General features: G+C 39.3%; 1 protein-coding gene across 14 annotated transcripts in view; it reads right to left on the bottom strand.

Moving 5' to 3' along the window:
* Nucleotides 1–19,930, bottom strand: part of STXBP5L (syntaxin binding protein 5 like) — a 190,956-nt gene extending 171,026 nt beyond the window's left edge. For all 14 annotated transcript variants that reach the window (XM_015295100.4, XM_040707170.2, XM_040707164.2 and 11 more), the window contains exons 1-2: nucleotides 19,277–19,930; nucleotides 3,471–3,568 (exon numbers count right to left, since the gene is read on the bottom strand). In XM_015295100.4, the coding sequence (XP_015150586.1) occupies nucleotides 3,471–3,568; nucleotides 19,277–19,459 (281 nt within the window). In that variant the 5' untranslated portion in view covers nucleotides 19,460–19,930. The remainder of the gene's footprint in view (nucleotides 1–3,470; nucleotides 3,569–19,276) is intronic.
* Between the last annotated feature and the right edge of the window lie 2,024 nt (nucleotides 19,931–21,954).

Here is a 21,954-nt window from a genome sequence, read left to right on the forward strand (position 1 = left end):
ATAGATGAGAGACAGTACACTTTGTTTTATTTTGTGTAACATCAGAAGGTTTTCCAGACAAGGACTAGAGAAAAAGCATATGGAGATGATAAGAAAAGGAATTCAATTTCATAACCCTTCTTCATGTGAACATGCTTGCCTCAAGCAAGGATAGTACAGATAGAGTAGTAACAAAACATGATGTAAGTACGGATGCTGAGAACAGGGATGAAGGATAAGGATGACCAGATGACAAAGCAATTGTTTCTAGAGTGAGTATTTTGCCCTTTATTTGCAGGTTTTGTAATTCAGTGTCAGTAACAGGAAGACACTCTTTCATCAGTGATTTAATGTGCACTCATTCTGAGGATGAAGCACAGCTGTTTTGTGAGTATCAGCACCCATCAGACACTGATGTAGGTAAAAGCTACAGTTGTCTGAAGTTTCTTGAGAATCCCACAGGGACCACTAGCATCACTAGAGCATAGCAACAGCAATTCCCATTGCTATAGAAGCCACAGCTGCTAGAGCAGCTTTAAAAGAAATCTAGAAGGCAAACTGACGCTCATTCCCAAGTGAACTTTCATTTATCTCTGTATTGTAATGGAATTGTATAAATAATATTCTATTTCAGGCCAATTTAGAGCAAACTAGTTCAGTCATGCTGCTGAATTGTTTGAAATGATCACCTAAAGGCGTGGTGTTAAGCCTTTATTTTCAACACTGTTATATGGGCTTAATTTTCTTTGGAAACTGCTTTTCTTTTTCAACTTGTTAACTTACAATCACTAGATATCCCAGCACTTTGTGAACCTTTTGGAAAGACAGGGAAGCAAGCATACCATTATGTCACTTGCAACAGTCACAGGAAAACTTGTTCTACATCATTCCATGAATACTACACAGATTTTGTCTTGCTTTACCTTTGTGCTGCCTAGCACATAGGAATTTGATACAAACTGGGTCCTTTTGGTGCTAACACACAAACAAATAAATCGTGGCATTTTTGTAGTGGTAGCCAAACATACTTTTGCACCGTCCACAATACTGGTTAGAAGCACCAGCTTCACTCCTAGAGTACAATGAATGAGAACAAATTCTATCATTCTGTTATGTAATATGTTCATTGCAGAATTAAATTATGCTGCTCTATTAAAAACTGCTTTTACAGGATACCGTGGAAGGCTGAGAGCCATTAAAATCTGAACTGCTTTTAGTTGGCTTAAAAAAAAATCCATTATAAATTGTATTTTCAGAATTAATACTAAACACATCTTGGCTTGCATCTTACTGCCTGCAACAGCTACAAATGGCTACAACATGACTGGCTTAAATAAGCAGTGTTCAGTGGATGGTCCCAGGCTGCTTCACTGATCACTCCTCTTTGGTACGTACACAGGCAACCTTACTAGTCCATAACTAGGCTTTTTACATAGTATGTTCTGTAAAGCTTTGAAAGTAAAATTGAGAAGTCTCAGTTAAAAAAAGAAAAAATAAGTAATCCTTTTAATGGTACCATCTGTCTTCAAAGCACAGCTCTCACTGATTCAATGCTCAACTAAGCAAACCAGGCTCAGTGTGCCAAAGCCATGAGGCATTTATGTTATGAGATGGCATCTCTCTTAAAAAAAATCAAATTATCTGATAATCTTGATACCCACGTTTGATTCATTTCCCAGAAAATTTTCCATCAATGAAGTAGGCTTTCGCTAGCAAAACTGGAGAAGAGCTATTAAAGGAGAAGGTACTTTGAAAAATATTCTTCTTCCTTCTTCCTCTAACCCTTTATAATCCATTTCCATGGATAATCCACACAGAGTTTTATACGAGGTGAAGGACACAGCTTATTTTCCACTTTATGTTCCATTTCTGTGGCAAGTGACCTGCAGATTTAACTTAATTCTGCACAAAGATGTATTAATTTTGGGCTCTGCACACACATTTTTTCTCGGGAGATTTACAAAGGTATAGGATGCCTAGCCAGTAGCAACTCAGCTCTTACGTATGCCAGGTTGCTGAGATGGAAAGAAGCAGTGGGCTTAGGAGTCAATTTTCTGCAAGACCTTCATTCTACAATACCTGCACTACCTATGAAATTCCCAGTCTCCCTGCTTATAGAAGGTATTAATGAACCTTCCAGAAAAGGCTCCAGCCTTCTAATGTTTCCTAACTCTCAGAAAAAGAATGCATGGATACTAGACTTGAACTTTCCCAGAAGTGCATAAATTCAATTACACTGAATGGAACATATTTAATCTACTTCATACAGGAAAATATTAAGAGTAGAATTCATCAAAGCAAAGTTCCTTACATAACTGGGTTAGTTGAGTCTTGGGGAAAGAAAATGAGGTTTATGAAAACACAACTGTTCAGAACAAGAGCACCCAAAAATGGAGGAAATTAAAGTTTTAGTCATGTTACAAGAGGCACAGAATGGTTCTCCATGAGATAATTTTTCTTTGGATTGTAACTGTCCTGTTTTCAGCTAGACAGAGTTGATTTTCTTCATAGTATTTGGCACGAGTGAACAGCCATGTATTGCTTAGCTGCCTGCTGGATAAAACCTTAACAGTATGCTACTTTAACTGCTCTTTTATACAGCATTGCCCCCTACTTTCAACCCTGAAATTTGTTTAGCTGCAAGAGGCTGTAAAAAGCATTGGCTTGCTACTTCTGTATCCTCTAACTATTACAGCTTCCTGTAATATTCTTCCTTTTCTTTTTTTCTTACATTATTTGCAGTTTCACCAGGCGAATACATTTGAACCAAGACAAATTAAAAATACATATATTAAGATAAACATTTTGAAAGACACATTAAAATATTCTCCTCGTATTTTTCTAAAACAAAAGTTGTTCAAATTTTCATTTATGTTCAATCTGTTCTGACAACTAACTTTAAAATTCCTGCAGTATAAAAACATATGTGAGGTTCTGGCACCAATTTACCTCTGTAATTAATGAAGAGAAACAGCTACTTTTAGATTGTTTCATCTTACCTCTTTGAAACATCTCCTCGAAGAAGAGAAAAATTATACCCTAAAATAATCTATTTCCCATCATTCACTTAGGAAAGTCTAAGCAGTATTTCAAACATAGTTATCTCCAGTGAAGATTTCTCCAGCTGGCTGCATTGCAACAATTAACTTATTTATTGCCAGTTCAAAATTCACACTTTGCTCATTGCCACATTGTAGCCTACCTTTACATACTGATAAATACCTACTTTTACTTGCATCAAAACAAAAAATTAATTCTGACCACGCATACATCAAAAACTCATTCAAAATTTTTCCTTTGGACACCTGAAGAAGCAACTGGTAATTCCTCAACAGCACATCCTTTTCTAGTCAATAAAGTAGAACAAAATGAGGCATAACATAACGCCATAAACTGTACCCTTACCTGAGTGCTTCTAGATGTAAAGATGATTCACGTCGCTGAGTTACAAATACAGAGAAATTGTGTACGCTCTGAATAAGAAAGGATACATTCGTATGGCTCCTGTTCTTGTTCCAATTGCCAGAATTTTCTGAACTGGGTCAAAAGCTAAGGCAGTGGGTAGATAAGGAAAACCATGACGAACCGTCTGAAACAGAACAAAACAACAAAGTGAATGAAATGTAACCGCAAACAACAGCATGTATGTTCTATGTCACGTGTATAGGAAAAGAATTTACATTTCCATAATTAACACTGTCAGTTGATAAAGACTCAGTGTGAGCCAGTTATGTGCACTTGCAGCTCAGAAGGCCAATGGTATCCTGGATTGAATTAAGAGAAACATGAGCAGCAGAACAAGGGAAGTGATTCTGTCCTTCTACTTTGCTCTTGTAAGACCCCACCTGGAGGACTGTGTCCAGTTCTGGAGCCTCCAACACAAGAAGGACATAGAGGTGTGGGAGCAGGGCCAGAGGAGGGCCATGAAGATGATCAGAGAGCTGGAATACCTCCCTGTGAGGACAGGCTGAGAGAGCTGGGGCTCTTCAGCCTGGAGAAGAGAAGGGTGCAGGAAGACCTTATTAGCAGTCTTCAGTATCTGAAGGGGACCTACAGGAAAGCTGGGGAAGGACTTCTTAAAAGGGAATGTAGCAACAGGATGAAGGGAAATGGCTTTAAACAGGAAGAGAGTACATTTAGACTAGATATTAGGAAGAAATTCTTTACTGTGAGAGTGATCAGAAACTGGAACAGGTTGCCCAGTGAGGCTGTGGATGCCTCTCCACGGAAGCATTCAAGGCCAGGCTGGATGGGGCTTTGAGCAAGGTCAAAGGAGTCTAGCAGGAGGTGTTCCTGCCTATAGCAGGGGGTTGGAACTAGATGATCTTAAAGGTCCCTTCCAACCCAAACCATTCTGTGATTCTATGATTTTACATTATGCTGTATTATTTGCAATACACTTCCACAAAAGCATTTTGAAAGATACATTGTTCTAAATACAGAGGTGAATTTCATTCATGTTAATGTCTACATATGGTCTTTACTTGGATATTTAATGTTTTTGTTGTAACCATGTAGATTATAAAGCATACACCAACATACAACTGTATATTGAAAGATAACCTCAACATGGAAGCCAACTGAAACTCTAAATTAAAAAAAAAAAGATATATAATATGCTTTTACAATGCTGCAACAAACAGCTTCAGCCTGTCCAGAACAGCCACAAAGGACAGAAATGAAACTTAACCAGAGGAAGACATCCAATAAATCAATAAACTGAATTAAGTCTATGAAGGAAAAATTCTTCATATCAGTTTTTTTAAAAACAAAAATGCCAGAGAAGACGTTCTCAAAATGAACAGCTGAATCACTCATCCTTTCTTAATCTTCATTTGGAATACTATGCTTTCAATTCTGATTTTTCAGAGATGCAATGCATCCTTAGGTTTGAAGATTTCCTCAAATAATATTTTAAATTATCTAAACCCAGAATTTATGACCAGTATGACTTGCCTGATTCTTATGAGAAACAGTCTCATGATGGAAAAGGCCAATAAAAAAAAACTGAAAATAATTAGGCTAGACAAGAAAATACAAATAATAGTAATAAAACAACTGTAATGGGTGTGATTGTTTACCTAATAACACCTCGAGTATGGTGTTCGGTTTTGGGCCCCTCACTACAAGAAAGACATTGAGGCCCTGGAGCATGTCCAGAGAAGGGCAACAAAGCTGGTGAGGGGTCTGGAGCACAGGCCTTATGAAGAGCGGCTGAAGGAGCTGGGATTGTTCAGTCTGGAGAAGAGGAGGCTTGGGGAGATCTTATCACTCTCTATGACTCCCTGAAAGCAGGTGGTGGCAAGGTGAGGGTTGGCCTCTTCTCGCAAATCAGTAGCGACAGGACTAGAGGGAACGGCCTCAAGTTGCTCCAGAGGAGATTCAGGTTGGATATTAGGAAAAATTCCTTCTCTGAAAGAGCAGTCAGGTGCTGGAATGAGCTGCCCAGGGAGGTGATTGAGTCACCATTCTTGGAAGTATTCAAAAAATGTTAAGATATTGTACTAAGAGACATGGTTTAGTGGGAAAATATTGGTGGCAGGTGGACAGTTGGACTGGATTCCCTTGGAGTTCTTTTCAAACTCCGGTGATTCTATGATTCTAAATGTGGATAACAAATAATTTTTTTTTTTTTTTTTAATGTATGGTTGGGATTGAAAAGTTTTCTGGAGTGAGCAGAAGTCAACTTTTTTCAGATAGTTTATCTTCTCAAGATTATCCTGTTCATGAATTGTGTTAGCCAAACCATTCAGTAGTCTTTATGAAACAACTTCTACAAGAGCTTCCCTAATTGCAGATCTGATGAGTAAAAGGAACTGATGATCTCTACAGCTTTATAACTCCAACTGTTTTCTTTTGTTTCAGCTAGAGGCCCTTGAACTGATATTCACATGTTTAGTTGTTCCCAAGCTACTTATCTTTTTTGTCAAATAAACACTTCCTTAAGAGAAATCTTAATCATCTCATGTCTTACTTATTGCTGATAAGGGATGTCTTAAAAAAGTTGAAATTACTAGTATCTAGACTGCAGAAATCTAGAAACACATCCTAGCTGAGTAAGCTGTAGAATCATAACTCAATTTTATGTTAATGTAGACATTTCTCAAAGATCTCCACAACTCTGTATCTTTCTTGCTTTGTGGGGGTTTTCTTTTTTGTGCCATTTTTTTGGTTGGTTGTTTTTGTGTTTTTTTTTTTTTACCTGCTCATCTTCTCAAGTGGTAGAATTACCCAGAATAAATAATTTTATATTTGAGACCTGAGCTGGTACTAGACTTACATACTGTAAAAATGCTTTTACCTCTCCTGTCACCAAATCATCAGGAATTATGAAAAATATTTTCCAGTCTATCCAATGTTTGACCTAACTTCATTACTCATTTCCTATTATATGCAATACTTGTTTACTCTTGTGAATAAATGTTCTTCTCTACCAGAAAAATACATGTATTCTACAAAAGATTTTATTATAATTTTTAAAATCTCTCCAATACGATAAAGTTTGAAATTTTAGAAATTTCTCAAAATAAGTCTTTCTGATATTTAATTCTGACTGGAGCTTACAGCATTGCTTCTTAGATCTAGGAATGTAAAGATCAATATTTTCAAAGCCTTATTTTCATTCTTGCCTGTGCATGCACCATCATTTTATTATTTCAGTATTTCTGCAATCTGCAGAGTCAGACTTATAATTTATCTGGGTCCTGTTTTGTAGAACTATGTTTTAAAAGCACAGACATACACATCTCTCCAGTATCATAGTTGAGTAAATATTCCTAAACTTTGGGATTGACTCAGAAGCGCTACTTCCATTTGGGAGCCATTTTTCAAATTGAAATATTTGTACCTATTCCAATCTGGAAGTTCTGGTGAAGGCAAAGTTACTCTTTGATTTGTAGAACAAAAAATATTGTTGAAGTTCATTGATACTCCACATAAATTGCAATTTTCAAGTAAAATATTTATACTGATTATGACTTCAAATAAAGGACGAAAACAGTTAGGGAAAGGAACAAAGCTATAATGCGCACAGTTAAGATAGAACAAAATGCCTTTATGACTGAGATTTTAACATGAATTAGAGCAGTCTCAAAGGTTATTATAAAGGTCAGGCCTATTAAGCAGAAGAGTAATAACCCATCAAACTTCAGTTTCCCAGCCTCTTCTCCTTAGACTTAGCCCAACGCTTCTATTTCAAGGACTGTGAGAAAAAATGAAACAAGAAACTATCACTTGATAGTAGATTTTTCAGTTACACACTGATAAATCTTGCAGGAGCTGTATGTGTAAGAATGAACAATTCTAGAACTGTGCCTGGGCTTCCTTACAGCATCTACTAATAGAGATGAAGAAGAAGGAAAAGTTACAAACTTGATGTTAGGATGACGTAAAATTCTAACTTAATCTGCGCAGGGTAGAGAATGAACAATATTGACTAAAACTTTCAACAGTCAATAGAAAATACAAAACAAAGAAGATTTTTTCCCCCAAAACTAAGCTATCCCCATAGCAGACAAAACCTGAAGAAAGTATACTAAAGTATCAGCCTGCGTTCTCATTAATACAGGGCCTACCTACCACAAACATCTTAAAAAAGAAGCCAAAATAAGGGAGCAAAAAAGCAGACAGCAGATGGAGCCAGGATTGCTTTTCTCCACATTATCCAGATTTCTTCTATGTCTCCTTTTTGGCACGTAGTTTCTAGAGGCAGACTGTGCTCCCTAGGATGCACAGTTTATATACAATATATGAAACATTTTATTTGAAACAGAACAACTACAAATGTAGCTACGATTTCAGTATAAATCCTCATTCGGTTTTGTCATGCTATTTTAAATTTGACCAAAATCCTTTCAAGCAGATATTCTTTCAGTGAATTCCATATACTTTTACATTTATATATATATATATATAAATATATAAATTTCCTATATTCATTTATTATTTGGACTTGCCAGTGTTCTACCTATGAACACTTTTGCTGTACAGAACATAACAGTACGTTTCTCAGCAGCTGAAAAGTCTCACTAGCAGTAATATGCAGTATCCAGTGCAGTTATTTACAAAGTGTATAATTTGGCTTTTCAGTATTAGGAGTTTTTCTTAACTTTTGTTCCATGCCAATTTATATTAGCCCCCAAAGTCATTATTTTTTCAAGGTGATTTTGTTCTTTTCTAAATAACCCCAGAAAATACAGGACTAAAATCTGTTTTAAACTGTAACAATGGAGTAATAAGGAAAAACTGTTCCTGCTGGTCTGCGTAAGCATAAAATGCATGACTGATATTTTGCAGATATCCTGCTTAGTGTAATGTTTGACAGCAAAATTGATTTACTTAGCTAAATAATTTTTGATGAGATGTGTACTTGTTTAAATTGAACTGCGTAGTCTAAGCCTGTGACTCAAGATGTAGAATCTATTTCCAAATTGTGATCAACATGCCAATGCAGAAGTCTCACTGAAGCAAATGCTGTATCTGTTTGTGGAGCAGGGAATGAAGTTTTAACAGAACATTGCATAGCTTCTTACTCAGCTATGTATGAGATTTTCAAAAAGGTCAACAATTACAGCTTTCATTGATGCTATAGTGGTGAAAAATTAGCGATGGATGCCCATGAAGATGTGTTGTCACGCATTATATCCTCACACAACAATGACATCCTTCCTTTCAATGCTTCTGTGCCTAGATTCTCTGATTGGTGAGACTATACTCTGCTCACGAAAGATAGAAAGAGGGTTGGGAGCCTACTAATATCTTGTCCAAGGCCACAAAAGAAACACAATTTTATTAACTAAGTTTTCATTTTTCAAGGGAATAATTTTTTTTTAAAATCCAACCTCACCAAATCTTGTGGTTTAATCCAGCAGGTGGATGAGCACCACACAGTTGTTCACTCGCTCCCCACCTTCTCAGTGGGGTGCAGTAGAGAATTGGAAAAACAAAAGTAGAACTTGTGGGTTGAGATTGAACTATTTACTAAGATAGAGAAAAGAAAAAGGATAGTTGTGACATATATATACACATATCTACACATATATATTTCTATGAACGTATATAACAAGTGATGCACAAGCAATTGCTCACTACCCCATGACTGAGGCCCAGCAAGCTCCCCAAGTGGTGGAAGAGAGCAAGATGAACTCCTGCCCCCTTCAAAACTCCTTCTGCATGATGTCATATGGTATGGAATATCCCTTTGGCCAGTTAAAGTCCGATGTCCTTATTCTGTTCCCTTCCTGCTTCTTGGACCCTTTGCTGAGCCTTGGCTCTGTACAACACTGCTTAGTAGCAATTATAAGCATCAGTGTGTTCTAAAAATTGTTTTTCTCCTAGAACCAAGAAGACAGCATCATAACGGACTCTCTGAAGAAAATGATTCCATCACAGCTGAAACTAAAACAGAATCTAACCTTATCAAAACTTTCCAAAGTTTCAAACCAAAGCCATGGATTCCATTTAGCTCTTATTCTGCATTAGGAGCCACGACATCTAAGTATGTTTACAGGTGATTCTAAAATCTATTTGTTCTCTTCTTAGATAAACATATCTGTAGATAGTTCTCTTACTCTGTGTCTCTCTGCACACATACACAAAAAAAAGCTAGAAACGTCCACATGGAGAAAGCTACCTGCAAAAAGGACTCTAGAGCTATGGACTTGGAAGGGTGATTTCTACCCCTGGCAAAACGGTAAAAATAAAGACTAAAATCAGAGGGAGCATAGATAAAAATGGTCTGCAGAAGCTAGCACGGTTTCTACAATGGGAAATCTTGTCTAACTTCATTTTCTGTAATTCTATGAAGATATCAGTATGCATGTAAACAAAGGAGATATGAATATATTTGAGTTTTCCAAAAACCTTTCACTGAGGATTCACAGCAATGCTATTACAGAAACAAAGCTGCCACCACACTGAAGGAAAGAAGTTTTTTCTATGGACTGGTGTTGGTTAAACAAAGGAAACAAAGGATAGAGTTTAATGCTTTTTTACACTGAGAATATTATGTGGGGTACTATAGGGACTTGTTCTTGGGTCAATTCTACTCATCACCTTTAATGATCTAGAAAAGGTACTGAACACTGAGGTCTTCAAGTCCGTAGCTGACAGTAAGCTTTTTCAGGTAGTCACATGCATTACTTATGGTAATGAGCTCCAGGAAGACTGCATGAACCTGACTAGGTGGGCAGAAATGTGGTTAAGTGAGCTTCTGTGTGGACAGACAGAAGGCAAGATGTCCAGTAGAGATTTTTCTTTCCTAAGCTTACACAATGTTGAACTTAGAGGTAGTATTTACAACACAGGAAAAAGACTTGGTGGGCATGGTTGGCATTCCTCGTATGTATTTACTTATGTATTTAATATGCAGCAGCAACCCAAAAAGCCAAAAAAATATTGAAGAGAATCAGGAATAGTATGGAGAATAACACAGAGGCCATCATTTTACTGCTATATAAGACTTCTGTGAGGCCTTATCTTCAGTATTGTATGCACCTCTGGTGTCCATGCCTGAAGAAGTAGTGTAGTCAGAACTGAAACAGGAAAGGCAACTAATACTCAAGGTGATGGACACAAGCTTCTTCAGGAGAGTCTACAGATGCACGGGCTTCAGTTTGCTGAGGAGAAGGCAGTAGGAGGATGTGACAGACTTAGAGAATTGAGAGAATGAAAAAAGCTGATCGTGGACCTGTTATTCAGGAAATCCAGAGAGCCACACAAAACAAGTAAAAGATTGGTTTAAAATGGGCGGGGAAAAAAAAAAAAAAGCTTCCTTACACAGTAGGTAATGAATTTCTGAAACTTGTCACCATAGGATGCTGTGAAGGCAGACAACATCAGCCTCAAATATCAGACAGTATCAGGCTCAAAAAGACATTGTTTGGCCCCAAAAAAGAAAGCACACCCAAATGCATCTTCAAATCAATTACTTCAAAAAATGAAATAACAAAAATGAAAAAAATTTTGCAATCTTCACTGAAGTTGCTCTTATTACAAAATTCTCTGAAGAAACTTCAGAAATGTGATTTTTCACTGTCATCTTCAGTTCTACAAACTGGATGTTAAACTATATCAAATCAGAACAGTCCTATTCACATAGGACTCGCACTGATAAAGTCATCTTAAGGGGAAAATATGGCTTTCTGAATTTCAAAAAGTGTTATCTCCATGACTGTTCCCTGAAATGTGGTACATCAAAAATGGAAAAAATATAAATCAGACAGAAAAAATCCACAAATAAATAAAATGACATAGATCCCCAAAATATATTATTCCCAGTTCATAATATAAGTAGGGGGGGAGGGAACCCAGAAGATTGCCTGTTCCACTCCGCCCTGCTGCTCAAACCAGAGTGGCTGAATTTTAGTCTTACTTCTTTGATATATTTAAAATGAGTGTCCTGTGGCAAACCTCCTCACAGCTACACCATCCTGCCACGTCTACCACTGAACTGAGTTACAGAACAAACCGAGTAACTCAAGAATACACTCGTCTCAAGGTAAGTATTCACCTCTTTGGAGAAATCCTAATTTCAAGAGAAGACATTGACTGTGAAATGATTTCACCTCTTCCCATTCCTTGTAGAGGACTTCTGAGTTTAAAAACTGCAAGACAAAGATGCAAAAAGGGAGGCAAATCGAAAACGTAATGAAGAAATTGCATTCATTTTTCAGTAAATATGCTGTAAGAGGCTTCCCGCTCTTGCTAGTGAAACTGTCAAGAAATAGGACATCGGCTGTTTATAGAAGAACCGACTTTCAGCTGTAGTGCAAAATAGATAAATGCCATGAACTTCAACAAACTTAGGCTTTGGCTTTAAGGTAAAATAAATTTAAAAACAAATCCAATGGTTTCAAAGCTCAGTTTGGTGTACCTGCTAAGGGGGAAACCAGCTTTTCATTACTAGTATTTCCAATGTTGCTTACTTTTTATTAATAATTCATAATTAATCTTCTCCTACATTCTTTGCACATTGTATGTTTTATCTGAATTTAGAATTTAATTTGGAGTTACTGGCCAGCAGCTCATCTCACAGATGAGGGAGATGAATTGTGAATGAAACTGAGATACTTGGCGACAGCTTTTTGCCCTCTCACAGCAGTGAAATACAGCAAATCCTGAATATTAGCGTTCCCCCCAGTACTGACCAAGATGGTACCAAGGGCATAGCTAGCAGGCACAAAGGAATATATTCTATATCCAAAGACCTTAAGAATCAAATCACTGTTTACATAATCACATGCCAGTTTTCCTGCCTTTGCCTCATTCAGTGAGCAACTAAAATATAAATAGGGAGAAGCAATGAATGAACCTGGTTTCTTTGGACCTACTACAATGAACTTTTTTCCACAGCTACAATGGAATATACCTGCAATAAAGCTGATGCTGGGTAGCTGTAACTGAAAGCACATCCCCGTCCTTAACAGATGCAATAGATGGACTGGGTTGTACAGAGCAGACATCAGAGTTCACTATGTGTGACTTTATGCAATGTCCAGTGGATAATAAGAAATTTTTCTCACAGGAACTGTGGCAAAGAATACAAACAGAAAAGCATCCACCCATCTATCCCATACGCTGCGTACTGCACAAACCAAATCTGATGGATGACAGGAACAGACACTTCAAGAAAATAGGAAGAAGCAATAAAGACTAGACTGTAACACATATATACACCCATTATATTTCTACAACAGCTGAATAACGGTCCTGAATTCTGAGTGTTTGACTTCACACATTAACTAACATTCTTACACTGCAGATGTTTTTATGAAACATAAGCATCAATGTTTAATTGATTTGAATCATATTCTGCAACAAAAACACATTACTGTATGTACCTTTACCGGCACAATACCCCACTGAATTCAACAGGGCAACTCTTGATTACACACAACCATTAACTCAAACCCCTAAATATTAAGGGTCTTTTTTTTTTCTCCAGTTCTGTATACAGTTTCACTCTGACAGAACCATAAAAAGAACACCTCTTCAGACTTTGACCCTAGCTACAGGCAACAGATTGTCACTAGTATTTTTTTTTACTATCCACAGACTTTTGCTGGTGAACTGTTGGGAATGGACACAGCACTGTACAAAGATAACATCTTATTACATTTGAGCGTATTTACCAGCCATCTGTACCGAACAATACTGCTTTCTCTTCTCTCCACAGATGCACATTACTCACACTTCTAATCACACAGACCTCTAACTTCCTCCTATCCTGATTCTAACATAAGTTTTGGGAAATTAATACATCCATATGAACTGCTTTTATGAACACTGCATTTTAGTACAGTCAATAAACCAGTTAAAAAAAAAACAGAAAAAATAGGACATCCACAAACTAAGATAATCTGTGCAACATCGATTTGTCCCCTTCTTGCAGAGATTAATCAAACAACGTTCTTCTGTCATAGAAAAATATTTTTCTGTCATCACTTTTGCCTCCTTCCATGCATAGCAGACTGATCCGTTCTACGGGCAAATCAAGGTTATTTTTATTGTTAAAAAAAAGATATTGTCTGTCAAACATGCCTATTAGGAAGGTGCACATTACAGTTGCGATGGAAAACTGCAGAAAGGAAATAGTATCTATCCTCTTATCACTTAGTTTTACAGATGAAGCAAAGGGCCATGAATTAAACATTTTACGTATGGTTGTTTATAGTGTTTCCATTTGGTGACTGACCAGTTTGAGGTTATAGAGCCTGATGATAGTCACACATCTTAGGTACAATCCAAATGTCCAGTCTGAAGCCATAATTTCAACGACAGGCATCTAAGACATGAAGGAAACTCAGAGTTCTTCTGACTATCTAATGGAGAACAGCCTGGAAGCTAATCTGTAAATGTGCAGGGTACTCGCAACAAAACATGAAAACAATGAGAGGCACAACTGGAAGATGCAAATGGTGTAAAAGAGTAGGCTAAAAATATAGACTCAAGGCAAGTCAAGCTGAACTCTCAAAACAGCAAATAGTAGGCAATCTGGCATTGTGGACCTTCTGTGCCTCAGTTCCTACCTATACAGCAAGAATAATGATATGTCCATCTCAGATAAAATACTGTGAAGATCAATTCATTAATGTCTACAAAGCTTTCAAAAGTACAGCGAAAAGCACTTCTGCTGAGAAAGCCCATGGGGAACTTAATACTTGGGTAAACTCTATGTATACAAAGATATATTGAAGTGCTTTCTATTCAGCAGCCACGACGTTCTACTAAATAAGACCTATAGAAGAAATATGGGATAATGCAATTAAAGGCTGTATTTGCAAGCAAACATCAGAAAATTAGAGTTTTTCAAGTGGTTTGTTTTGCAACCTTAAAACTCTTAAAATGGTTTTGAAGCTGTAATTGCATGTGTCGGCCTTGAAAGTCTGCATTAACACGTTCAGGATTAGTATTTGATTAATGATCAAATAAAGTAATGCAAAAATAAATACATTCTGTTTGAAAGAAACAAAACAACTGTCCAGTTGTATTACTATAGGTAACTTAATATCTTCCAATTTCCCTGAAAAGAAGCTTCCAATATGCTGCGCTCTTTACTGCTGATGAGCCCTATTTCAAATAACTACAAACATTTTAAAAAGCAAAATACTTTACGATCATCACACATGTAATAAGATCACTGCCATCTAATTACAGAGGCGTCACATATAGCACTTACGCCCAGAGATGCTGTAGAGTCTCCTTCTCTGGAGATATTCAAAACCCACCTGGACGTTTTCACATGTAACTCACTCTAGGAATCTGCTTTAGCAAAGGACTGGATGAGGTGATCTCCAGAGCTCCCCTCCAACCCCTAAAATTATGTGATTCTGTGACCAGGAACCTACAGTTTAAATTTAATGTTCTATCCAAAATACAGCGTGTGTGAAAAATCCTCTCAGTGTCATATCGTTTTACCACAGAATGAACTCTGAGCACTTACAAGTGAGGTTTAATACTTAATTTAAAGTGGGTTTTCTCTGAAATGTAAAGCTTCATGCTGATAATCTTTTTTGGCCCTCAGTGACCTTCCTGATGAGGCAACACAGATGAACCAAACAGCTCATGCTAACTGAAACATTATGGACAGCTTATAACATAGAATCTTTTTTATCCTCCATAAGCAAAAATAAAACTGTGTGCTCCTGCACAGTTGTTCTTCAACTGCCATTTGGAAATTCACCTTATTTCTACTGATGCTGAAATGCATATTCATGCTGTACCTACAGTTAAAGTATCTACTTGACTGCTATCAAAGGGACTGGATGTTTGTCTTCATAGACTGTCAAAATAAAGCATTACCACCTCTAAAACCCACAAATTAAAATTTAAGACAGTGTTATAGGAAATCCAGATAAATAATGTACGTAAATTTGCATAATAAACTGAAAATAAAATGCCCTTACGTAATATTACAAGCCAACATAATGGAGAAGTTCATCAAACGAGACCAGTTTCTATTACAGCCATTATCCCAGAGGAGTGAAATGCTAGTGGTAGATTGACAAAGTGAAGCTGTCTTTGAAATTGGCTACTGATCGGAGGCTGACTGGTTTTAAAGGCAGTCACAAAGACATTAGAGTTCGGGTAATAATTCAGTGAGAAGTTTAATTTAAAGGTTCTAGCATCTTTTCTAGAGTATCTGGCTGCTGCCTACAGCCAAAGAAAACACACTAGAATAGGCTGTAGGTCTAATGAAGCACAACTCCTACTATGCAGCTATGGAGATCTTGATTTCAAACATTCTCTGCATAAATGTATTAACATCTTGCTCTACAAGTTCAGCTCTACGATTGCTCTTGAGGATACACACCACGTGTTCTCAAAATCTGCATCTTCAGTTTTAGTCAGTTTTCCCCAAACTACAGTACCACATCATCACTGACCTCCTAGAAAAGTAAGAAAATCACTCTTGTCACCATTTCCGCCCCTTCTGCTCAAAGTTCTACTTAAATGATTTACATCCTAATTGTCCCCAGTTCCAATGTTAATAGGAGATCTCTTCCTGCTGCTTTATTTTGATTTCTACAAGCTATGAACAAATACAGGATGGCTCAAAAAATCCTTAATAATAAACCTTAATAATAAATGAAGAAGCTAAGCCCACCACCCTTGAAATTAATGCAAACTTTACTAACATATTCTACTGGATTGTGTCGAGTTTTTGGCATGACTCTTCTATCTCTCACATTCAATTAATTTGAATCATAATCAGTATTCTTTACCACGTGGATACCCACATCCCAAGAGAAGCTTTAGTTACAATATGACCGACACCTCAGCTTCCAGTTGTCACAAATACAGTTCTGCCCAAATTTCACATTACATGAGTACTTTCAGAAAGACGACAATGATTCATCACTACAGATACCAACACATAAGTTTATGAGGCTTAAAAAAGTTTGCAGCTATTTTACATGCAATAGCTTCAGGAATATTTCATTTATATTCTGTCAGTACATGAAATTGCATTGATGATTCAAACATAAATGGTAAAAGTAACTCACTGTGAACATCTCAGTATAAAATGAAATATTCAGCATACTTCTATTAAGATTTCATTTTATCAACATACATTACCAATAAAACCAGCCTTCTGCTAGAGGATTCAGACCAGTGTTTTTAGTCAAGAAGACCTCCCACAAACTTCACAAAGGCAATTCATTTAAGTAAAGAATGCAGCGTAAGGCCCTTTAATTCTTAACGTATGAGTCAGCTTTTACCTACTTATCTAAATGAAGATTTAATAATCAGTAAAGAAAGAAAAAATTGGTTTGGGGTGTTACTCCAAGCGTGAATCCATCCATCGTGATCGTGCAGATCATAACAAACCAATACTGCCATTAGCTTCACTCAGTTTTCTGCGCAGCAGGATCACAGATCCTGGATCCTTAAACTGCAGCCTGTATTACTTATGTAACTTCACATGAAAACAGACAACTGAAAAATCAGAAGTTCTATGCCACAAAAGCTTTGGGAAGTTAAAGCTTGGATTACATGTACGTTTTGCAGTATTTTCAATTTAATATGTATCGACTAAGGTACAAATTACAGCTCAGATTCAGCACACTGTAGTATGCACAATAAACCTGTGCCTGCGTACAGTCCCACTGCCTTCGGTACACTTGCACAGTACATAATGCAGGACTGGGGCCTGTGAGTTTTCATCAGTTCACTCAGACATGCTTATACTGTTACTGAACAGCAACACAGCTCATTAAGTAGAGCCTGCTGACTAAACCTTGCAGTATTGCCTGAGCTCATAATCATAGATTATTTGGGGAAGTTTGCTTTTAGTATGCTTTTGTACCTTGAAAAAAGGAAGCCAATGTTTTGTCTACCATAGAGTGGACTTCTGCAGTACCATGCATTCATAAGCAAGTGCTGCTGCAACCAAAAGCGCTCCCAGACAAATAATTTACTTTGCAGAGAGCATTTCAACCTGACAGCTCAATCTCCTAACTGAAAAAGAGAGGCAAATATTGCCCACTGAAATCTTCTAGAAGTGCTGTAGTCCTGTGCAGCCACATTTGTAAACAGATCTGTCAAAACCTAACAACAGTGCCTGCAAGTAATATCAAGCCAAAGGTGGGAAATACAAAGATAGAGAATTAATTGATTTTGTTTATGAAAGATTTATGGTATGTTTTTCCAAATATGCCACACATCTATCACGTGAAATACAGATCTCTGGCATTATCAAAGGAAGAATTATGTTGAATTCTAACCTTACTCAGAACTCCAGACCTTCTAAAGATATATCAGTGCATCTCGGCTATTTGCATCATTTTTCTACTGAAGGGACAAAAGTGGAAAAATCACTCTTCTGAATATCTGGAATTTCATAAAATGTTGTATTAATGGGTACATAAGCAAAAGGTGTCAAATTCAGCCCTGGTGTAAACGGACACAATTGTAATGAACTAGCACTGCTAAACAACAGATTAATTTGACTCAGAATGCCTCACGGTATAGAACCTACTCAAAAGGTCTCTCTGACTGCTCTAAGTGATAGGGGCTCACCCTTCTTCACCTGAACTCTGTAGGAGTTTTAACATTCACTGTGTCTGAGAACGGAATAAAGTCAACACATCTGCAATTAGGAAAGCTGTATATTGCACTGGGACAGATCTACACACTGTCCTACAGTTTTGCCTTCCTTGCTTATGTTTCATCCTTCTTCCTCAAATACTGAAATGTGCCGGAGTTGGCCATAACCTAAATTTCAGCTCAATTGGTATCTGACTACAAAAAGCATGCTTAGTAGGTGAAGCTCATTTACTTGTAATACACAAACAGGACTTCTAGTGAAGTCAACACAATTGATGTCAAAGTTAAAGATAAAAGTGTTGGAACAGAGGATAAAAATACAATCTCTCATTTCTTTTTCGTTCCTCATTACAAAAGTATTACTTAGAACTCCAGAGCTGGTCAGAAATACCAAATCACTTCAAGTGATTTTATTGTGCACTGAGAGCTCCTGCAGGAAACAGACATAAAAAAAACAACATAAAAGCCACAGAGATATCTTATGCTTGCTATTTGGATAAGATTCCCACAGAAAGATCTAACCAATACATAAAAGCCAATGCCAAACAAATTTGGAAACTTTCAATATTTATGCTGTTCCATTAAGTTCACTGTCACACAATCACAATCTTCAGCACCGAAGCTAAAAAAAAACAACAACCAACCAACCCTAAACGTACACCCAACCCCTCGCAAAGAATTAAAGTGCTACGTCCAGCAATCACTGTGCCGTCTTTTACTTCTAGCTTGTGTCTTATTCCTTAGGGAGAAGGAAGAGAGGAGAGGATGGTAGCGTGGTTAGGTTGCGGTTGGACTTGACGATCTTTAAGGTCTTTTCTAACCTGAGCAATTCTATGGTAGCTGGGAGGAGGGGGAGTACAGATAGACAATTCTGAACGTCTAATGGCTTGTTATTTATATCGGTACCACCTGGTTAGCTCTTTGTCCACAATCTCACTGCTAGTTCCGAGTCCAATGTGTACTCTGGATTTGCCCCTGAATGCCGGAATCCAGATTTCAACAAACGTGCTGCTATTCAACTCTGCAGCAGCAGAGAAAAAGAAAAAAAAAGAAAAAAGGAAAAAGAAAAACCAAACCAAACCAAACCCACAGCAAAACCGCCACCACCGCCGAGATCCCTGCCTTTCAGTACGAAGTCCTTACACAATCACTGCGGTTCTCAGGTAAAAAAGCTCCCCGGCATCCCATTTCTCCCCAGCAAAGCCTACCGCTGCGCTTACCGCTACCCGAAGGGAAGCCCAGCCCTTACCTTGCAGATCTGGAAATAATCCGAAGTTAGAGTCTCCTGGATCTCCTCCCGGGGAGTCCCCGCGGCTCCCGCAGTCCCTCCGGGGTGCGCGGAACCTCCGCCAGCCCCGCCGCCGCCAGCGCTGCCACCGGGCGAGGAGGCGGTGAGACCATCCAGAACTTTGCGAAAATTGAATTTCTTCATTTTGGAAAGAGCTCGAGGACGAAGGGCTGGGGAAGCTGATAGGATGTGCCGCCACGCATCCAGCTACATGGAGCGAGAGTCCCTAACGGTCCTCCGAGCGAGGCGAGCGCTTCAGCCCCTCGTACCAAACCAACTACCGGTATTAGGTGTAATTGACCGAAAAATACAAAGGCTTCATTTTGTCACGCTACCGGGACGGGTCCTTTCGGGGAATGGCAATCAAAGGAAGATCCACAAGCAGCAGAACTAAGCTTTGCGCTCAGACGGGGAGCGATGGAACGAGGGCCACCCGGCTCGCTCACGGCATCCACATCCAGCGGCGGGCTAAGAACGACAAGTCAATGGAGAATTCAAGCCGGCATCTGACCGAGCGGGGTCCATCCCTCTCTTCCTCTCGCCCTCGGTGCTCGGTTATCTCGACGGCGCGACAAAAACAAGACTGCACCCAATCCCGCTCCCCCTCGACGCCCCTTCGATGAGAACCGTCTCCTCCGGGGGCTGGGCGGAGCGCTTCCCTCTGCTGCCCCCGCCCTCCTCCCGCTGCTGGAGCCGCCCCGGCCCCTCCTCTCCCCGCGGAGGATGCGCAGCCGCTGGGAGCCTCTCGCCTTTCTCGCCAGCGAGCGACGGGCGGCGGCCGTCCTGAGGCGACAGGACAGACTCGCTCGCTGCCGTCCGGCCCGCTCACCGAGCCCGTGCCGGGGGAAACGGGGGATAGGCGCCTGGCCGCAGCTCCCGCCCCGCCCTCTCCTCCCTCACGCCCCGCCCTACCCCGCCCGAAGGGAGCGACGGGGCGGGGCAAAAGGTTCGTGATTGACAGCTGCTCGTGATTGACAGCTGTTCTCATTGGCTCGGCAGTCGGTCGGCTGGACGAAAGGACCAATAAGCGGAGCGTCGGGCCGGGTGGGCGGGAACACCAGCTGAGGGAGCGGGATGGCGAGGCAGCGCTCCGCCACATCTGATTGGGTGCACTGTCAAGATGAGCACGCGCTCTCGCCAATTGGAAAGGCTTCTAACCTCCGCGACGCCCCGCCCCAATGCGGCGGTTGGCGCTGTCCCGAGCGCGGTGGGCTGGGGCGGCTGTGAGGGGTCGGGGGTTGTGTGATGGTGCGCTGAGGACGGGGCAGCGGGGCCGACCCGGGAGGGTGTCGTCCGCCACCGGGGGTGCTTTGGGAGCGGGGCGGTGAGGTTCTGGGCCTGTGGGTGCGGTGGCTGTTGAGCAGGCGTACACCTCAAGCAGTGGAAGAGCCACGAGGGACGGTTTACATCAGTGCGACAGGGACCTGTATAAAGTCTTCTTCCAGGGCCTGCTCCCAGCTGGTGGAATTAACATAGGGCAGAATCTCCCGGGTGTGATGTGGAAAGAGAAATGTTACCCTGCACGCAGGGTTCTATAGAAGGGTATTGGGGTCGGGAATAAACGAGTTGGCGATTAACAGTGACTCATGACATGGTGCTGTCAGTGTAGTTGGAAGCCCAGAGCTGACTGTAGAAAAACTTATTATGTGCAGTACTAAATATATAGCATCCCTTGTATAATAAAACCATAGAAGTGATTCATCTTGGTCACATTGCAGTTTCTCCAGGGGTGCTTTATAATTTCGGTACTCATTATCATGCCTAGTAGTTGGGTTGTTTTTTTTGCTGGTAAGTCCTACAGCTAGCAAAGCAAGAGGTATTTACGTCAGCTTCAGAACGCTGAGCTTCACGCTTTTATTTTTCAACTCGTCTCTCTGTGTTCCAGAAGGTTTTATGAGTATTTGATGATTTATGGTTTCATACGATTCTATGGTTTTTAGTACTCCTCATCTGAATGATTAAAAAAAAAAAAAATTCAAGTGAAGTTCAAAGAATAAAGCTTGACTTGTGGCCAGATGAAAAATAAATGATGCATTGCTAATGAAACTGGAAAGGTTTCAATAGCCAGAAAAAGGAACAGAACTTGGTTTGGGGAACAAGATATGTAATGGCTATGACCAGGAGACAGAATGAAAAAGAGGATGGCACTAAGTTAGCAAATCTGTAAAGACATTAAGTGCAGGGTTTTGGAGAGTAAGGGAAAGTCAAAGCTTGGTTTAAACTGTTTGAAGAATGCCATGTCCTACTTCTTTCTGTTCACCGTAGGCAATGCATGTAAGGAGGAAAGAAAACTAACAAATGCAAAAAGAAAGATACCAACATGAATTGTAAATATGAAAGAAAAGGTTTAAATCGAAGTATCTAGGATGAAGAAAAAAATGTCACAGACAGACTTTGAGAAAGGACAATAGCCTGGAAGCCAGTGAGTGCTAGAGCAAGAAAAGAGAGAAGATTAATAGTTTTATGTGAGAAAAAGCGAGGAATGAAATTAGAAGAATGATAAAACGTCTTTGGAAATGGAATAGGATACATACATTCTTGGAATATCAACATCTGCCTTTCGAGGAATAGGTATTAAGATCTGGGTATTGGTGATTAGATATCATCTCAGAGTATCCAAAAAGGTTAGGAACCTCCCA

The sequence above is a fragment of the Gallus gallus genome, chromosome 1 (genome assembly GCF_016699485.2).
Source record: "Gallus gallus isolate bGalGal1 chromosome 1, bGalGal1.mat.broiler.GRCg7b, whole genome shotgun sequence".
Classification (NCBI taxonomy): Eukaryota; Metazoa; Chordata; class Aves; order Galliformes; family Phasianidae; genus Gallus; species Gallus gallus.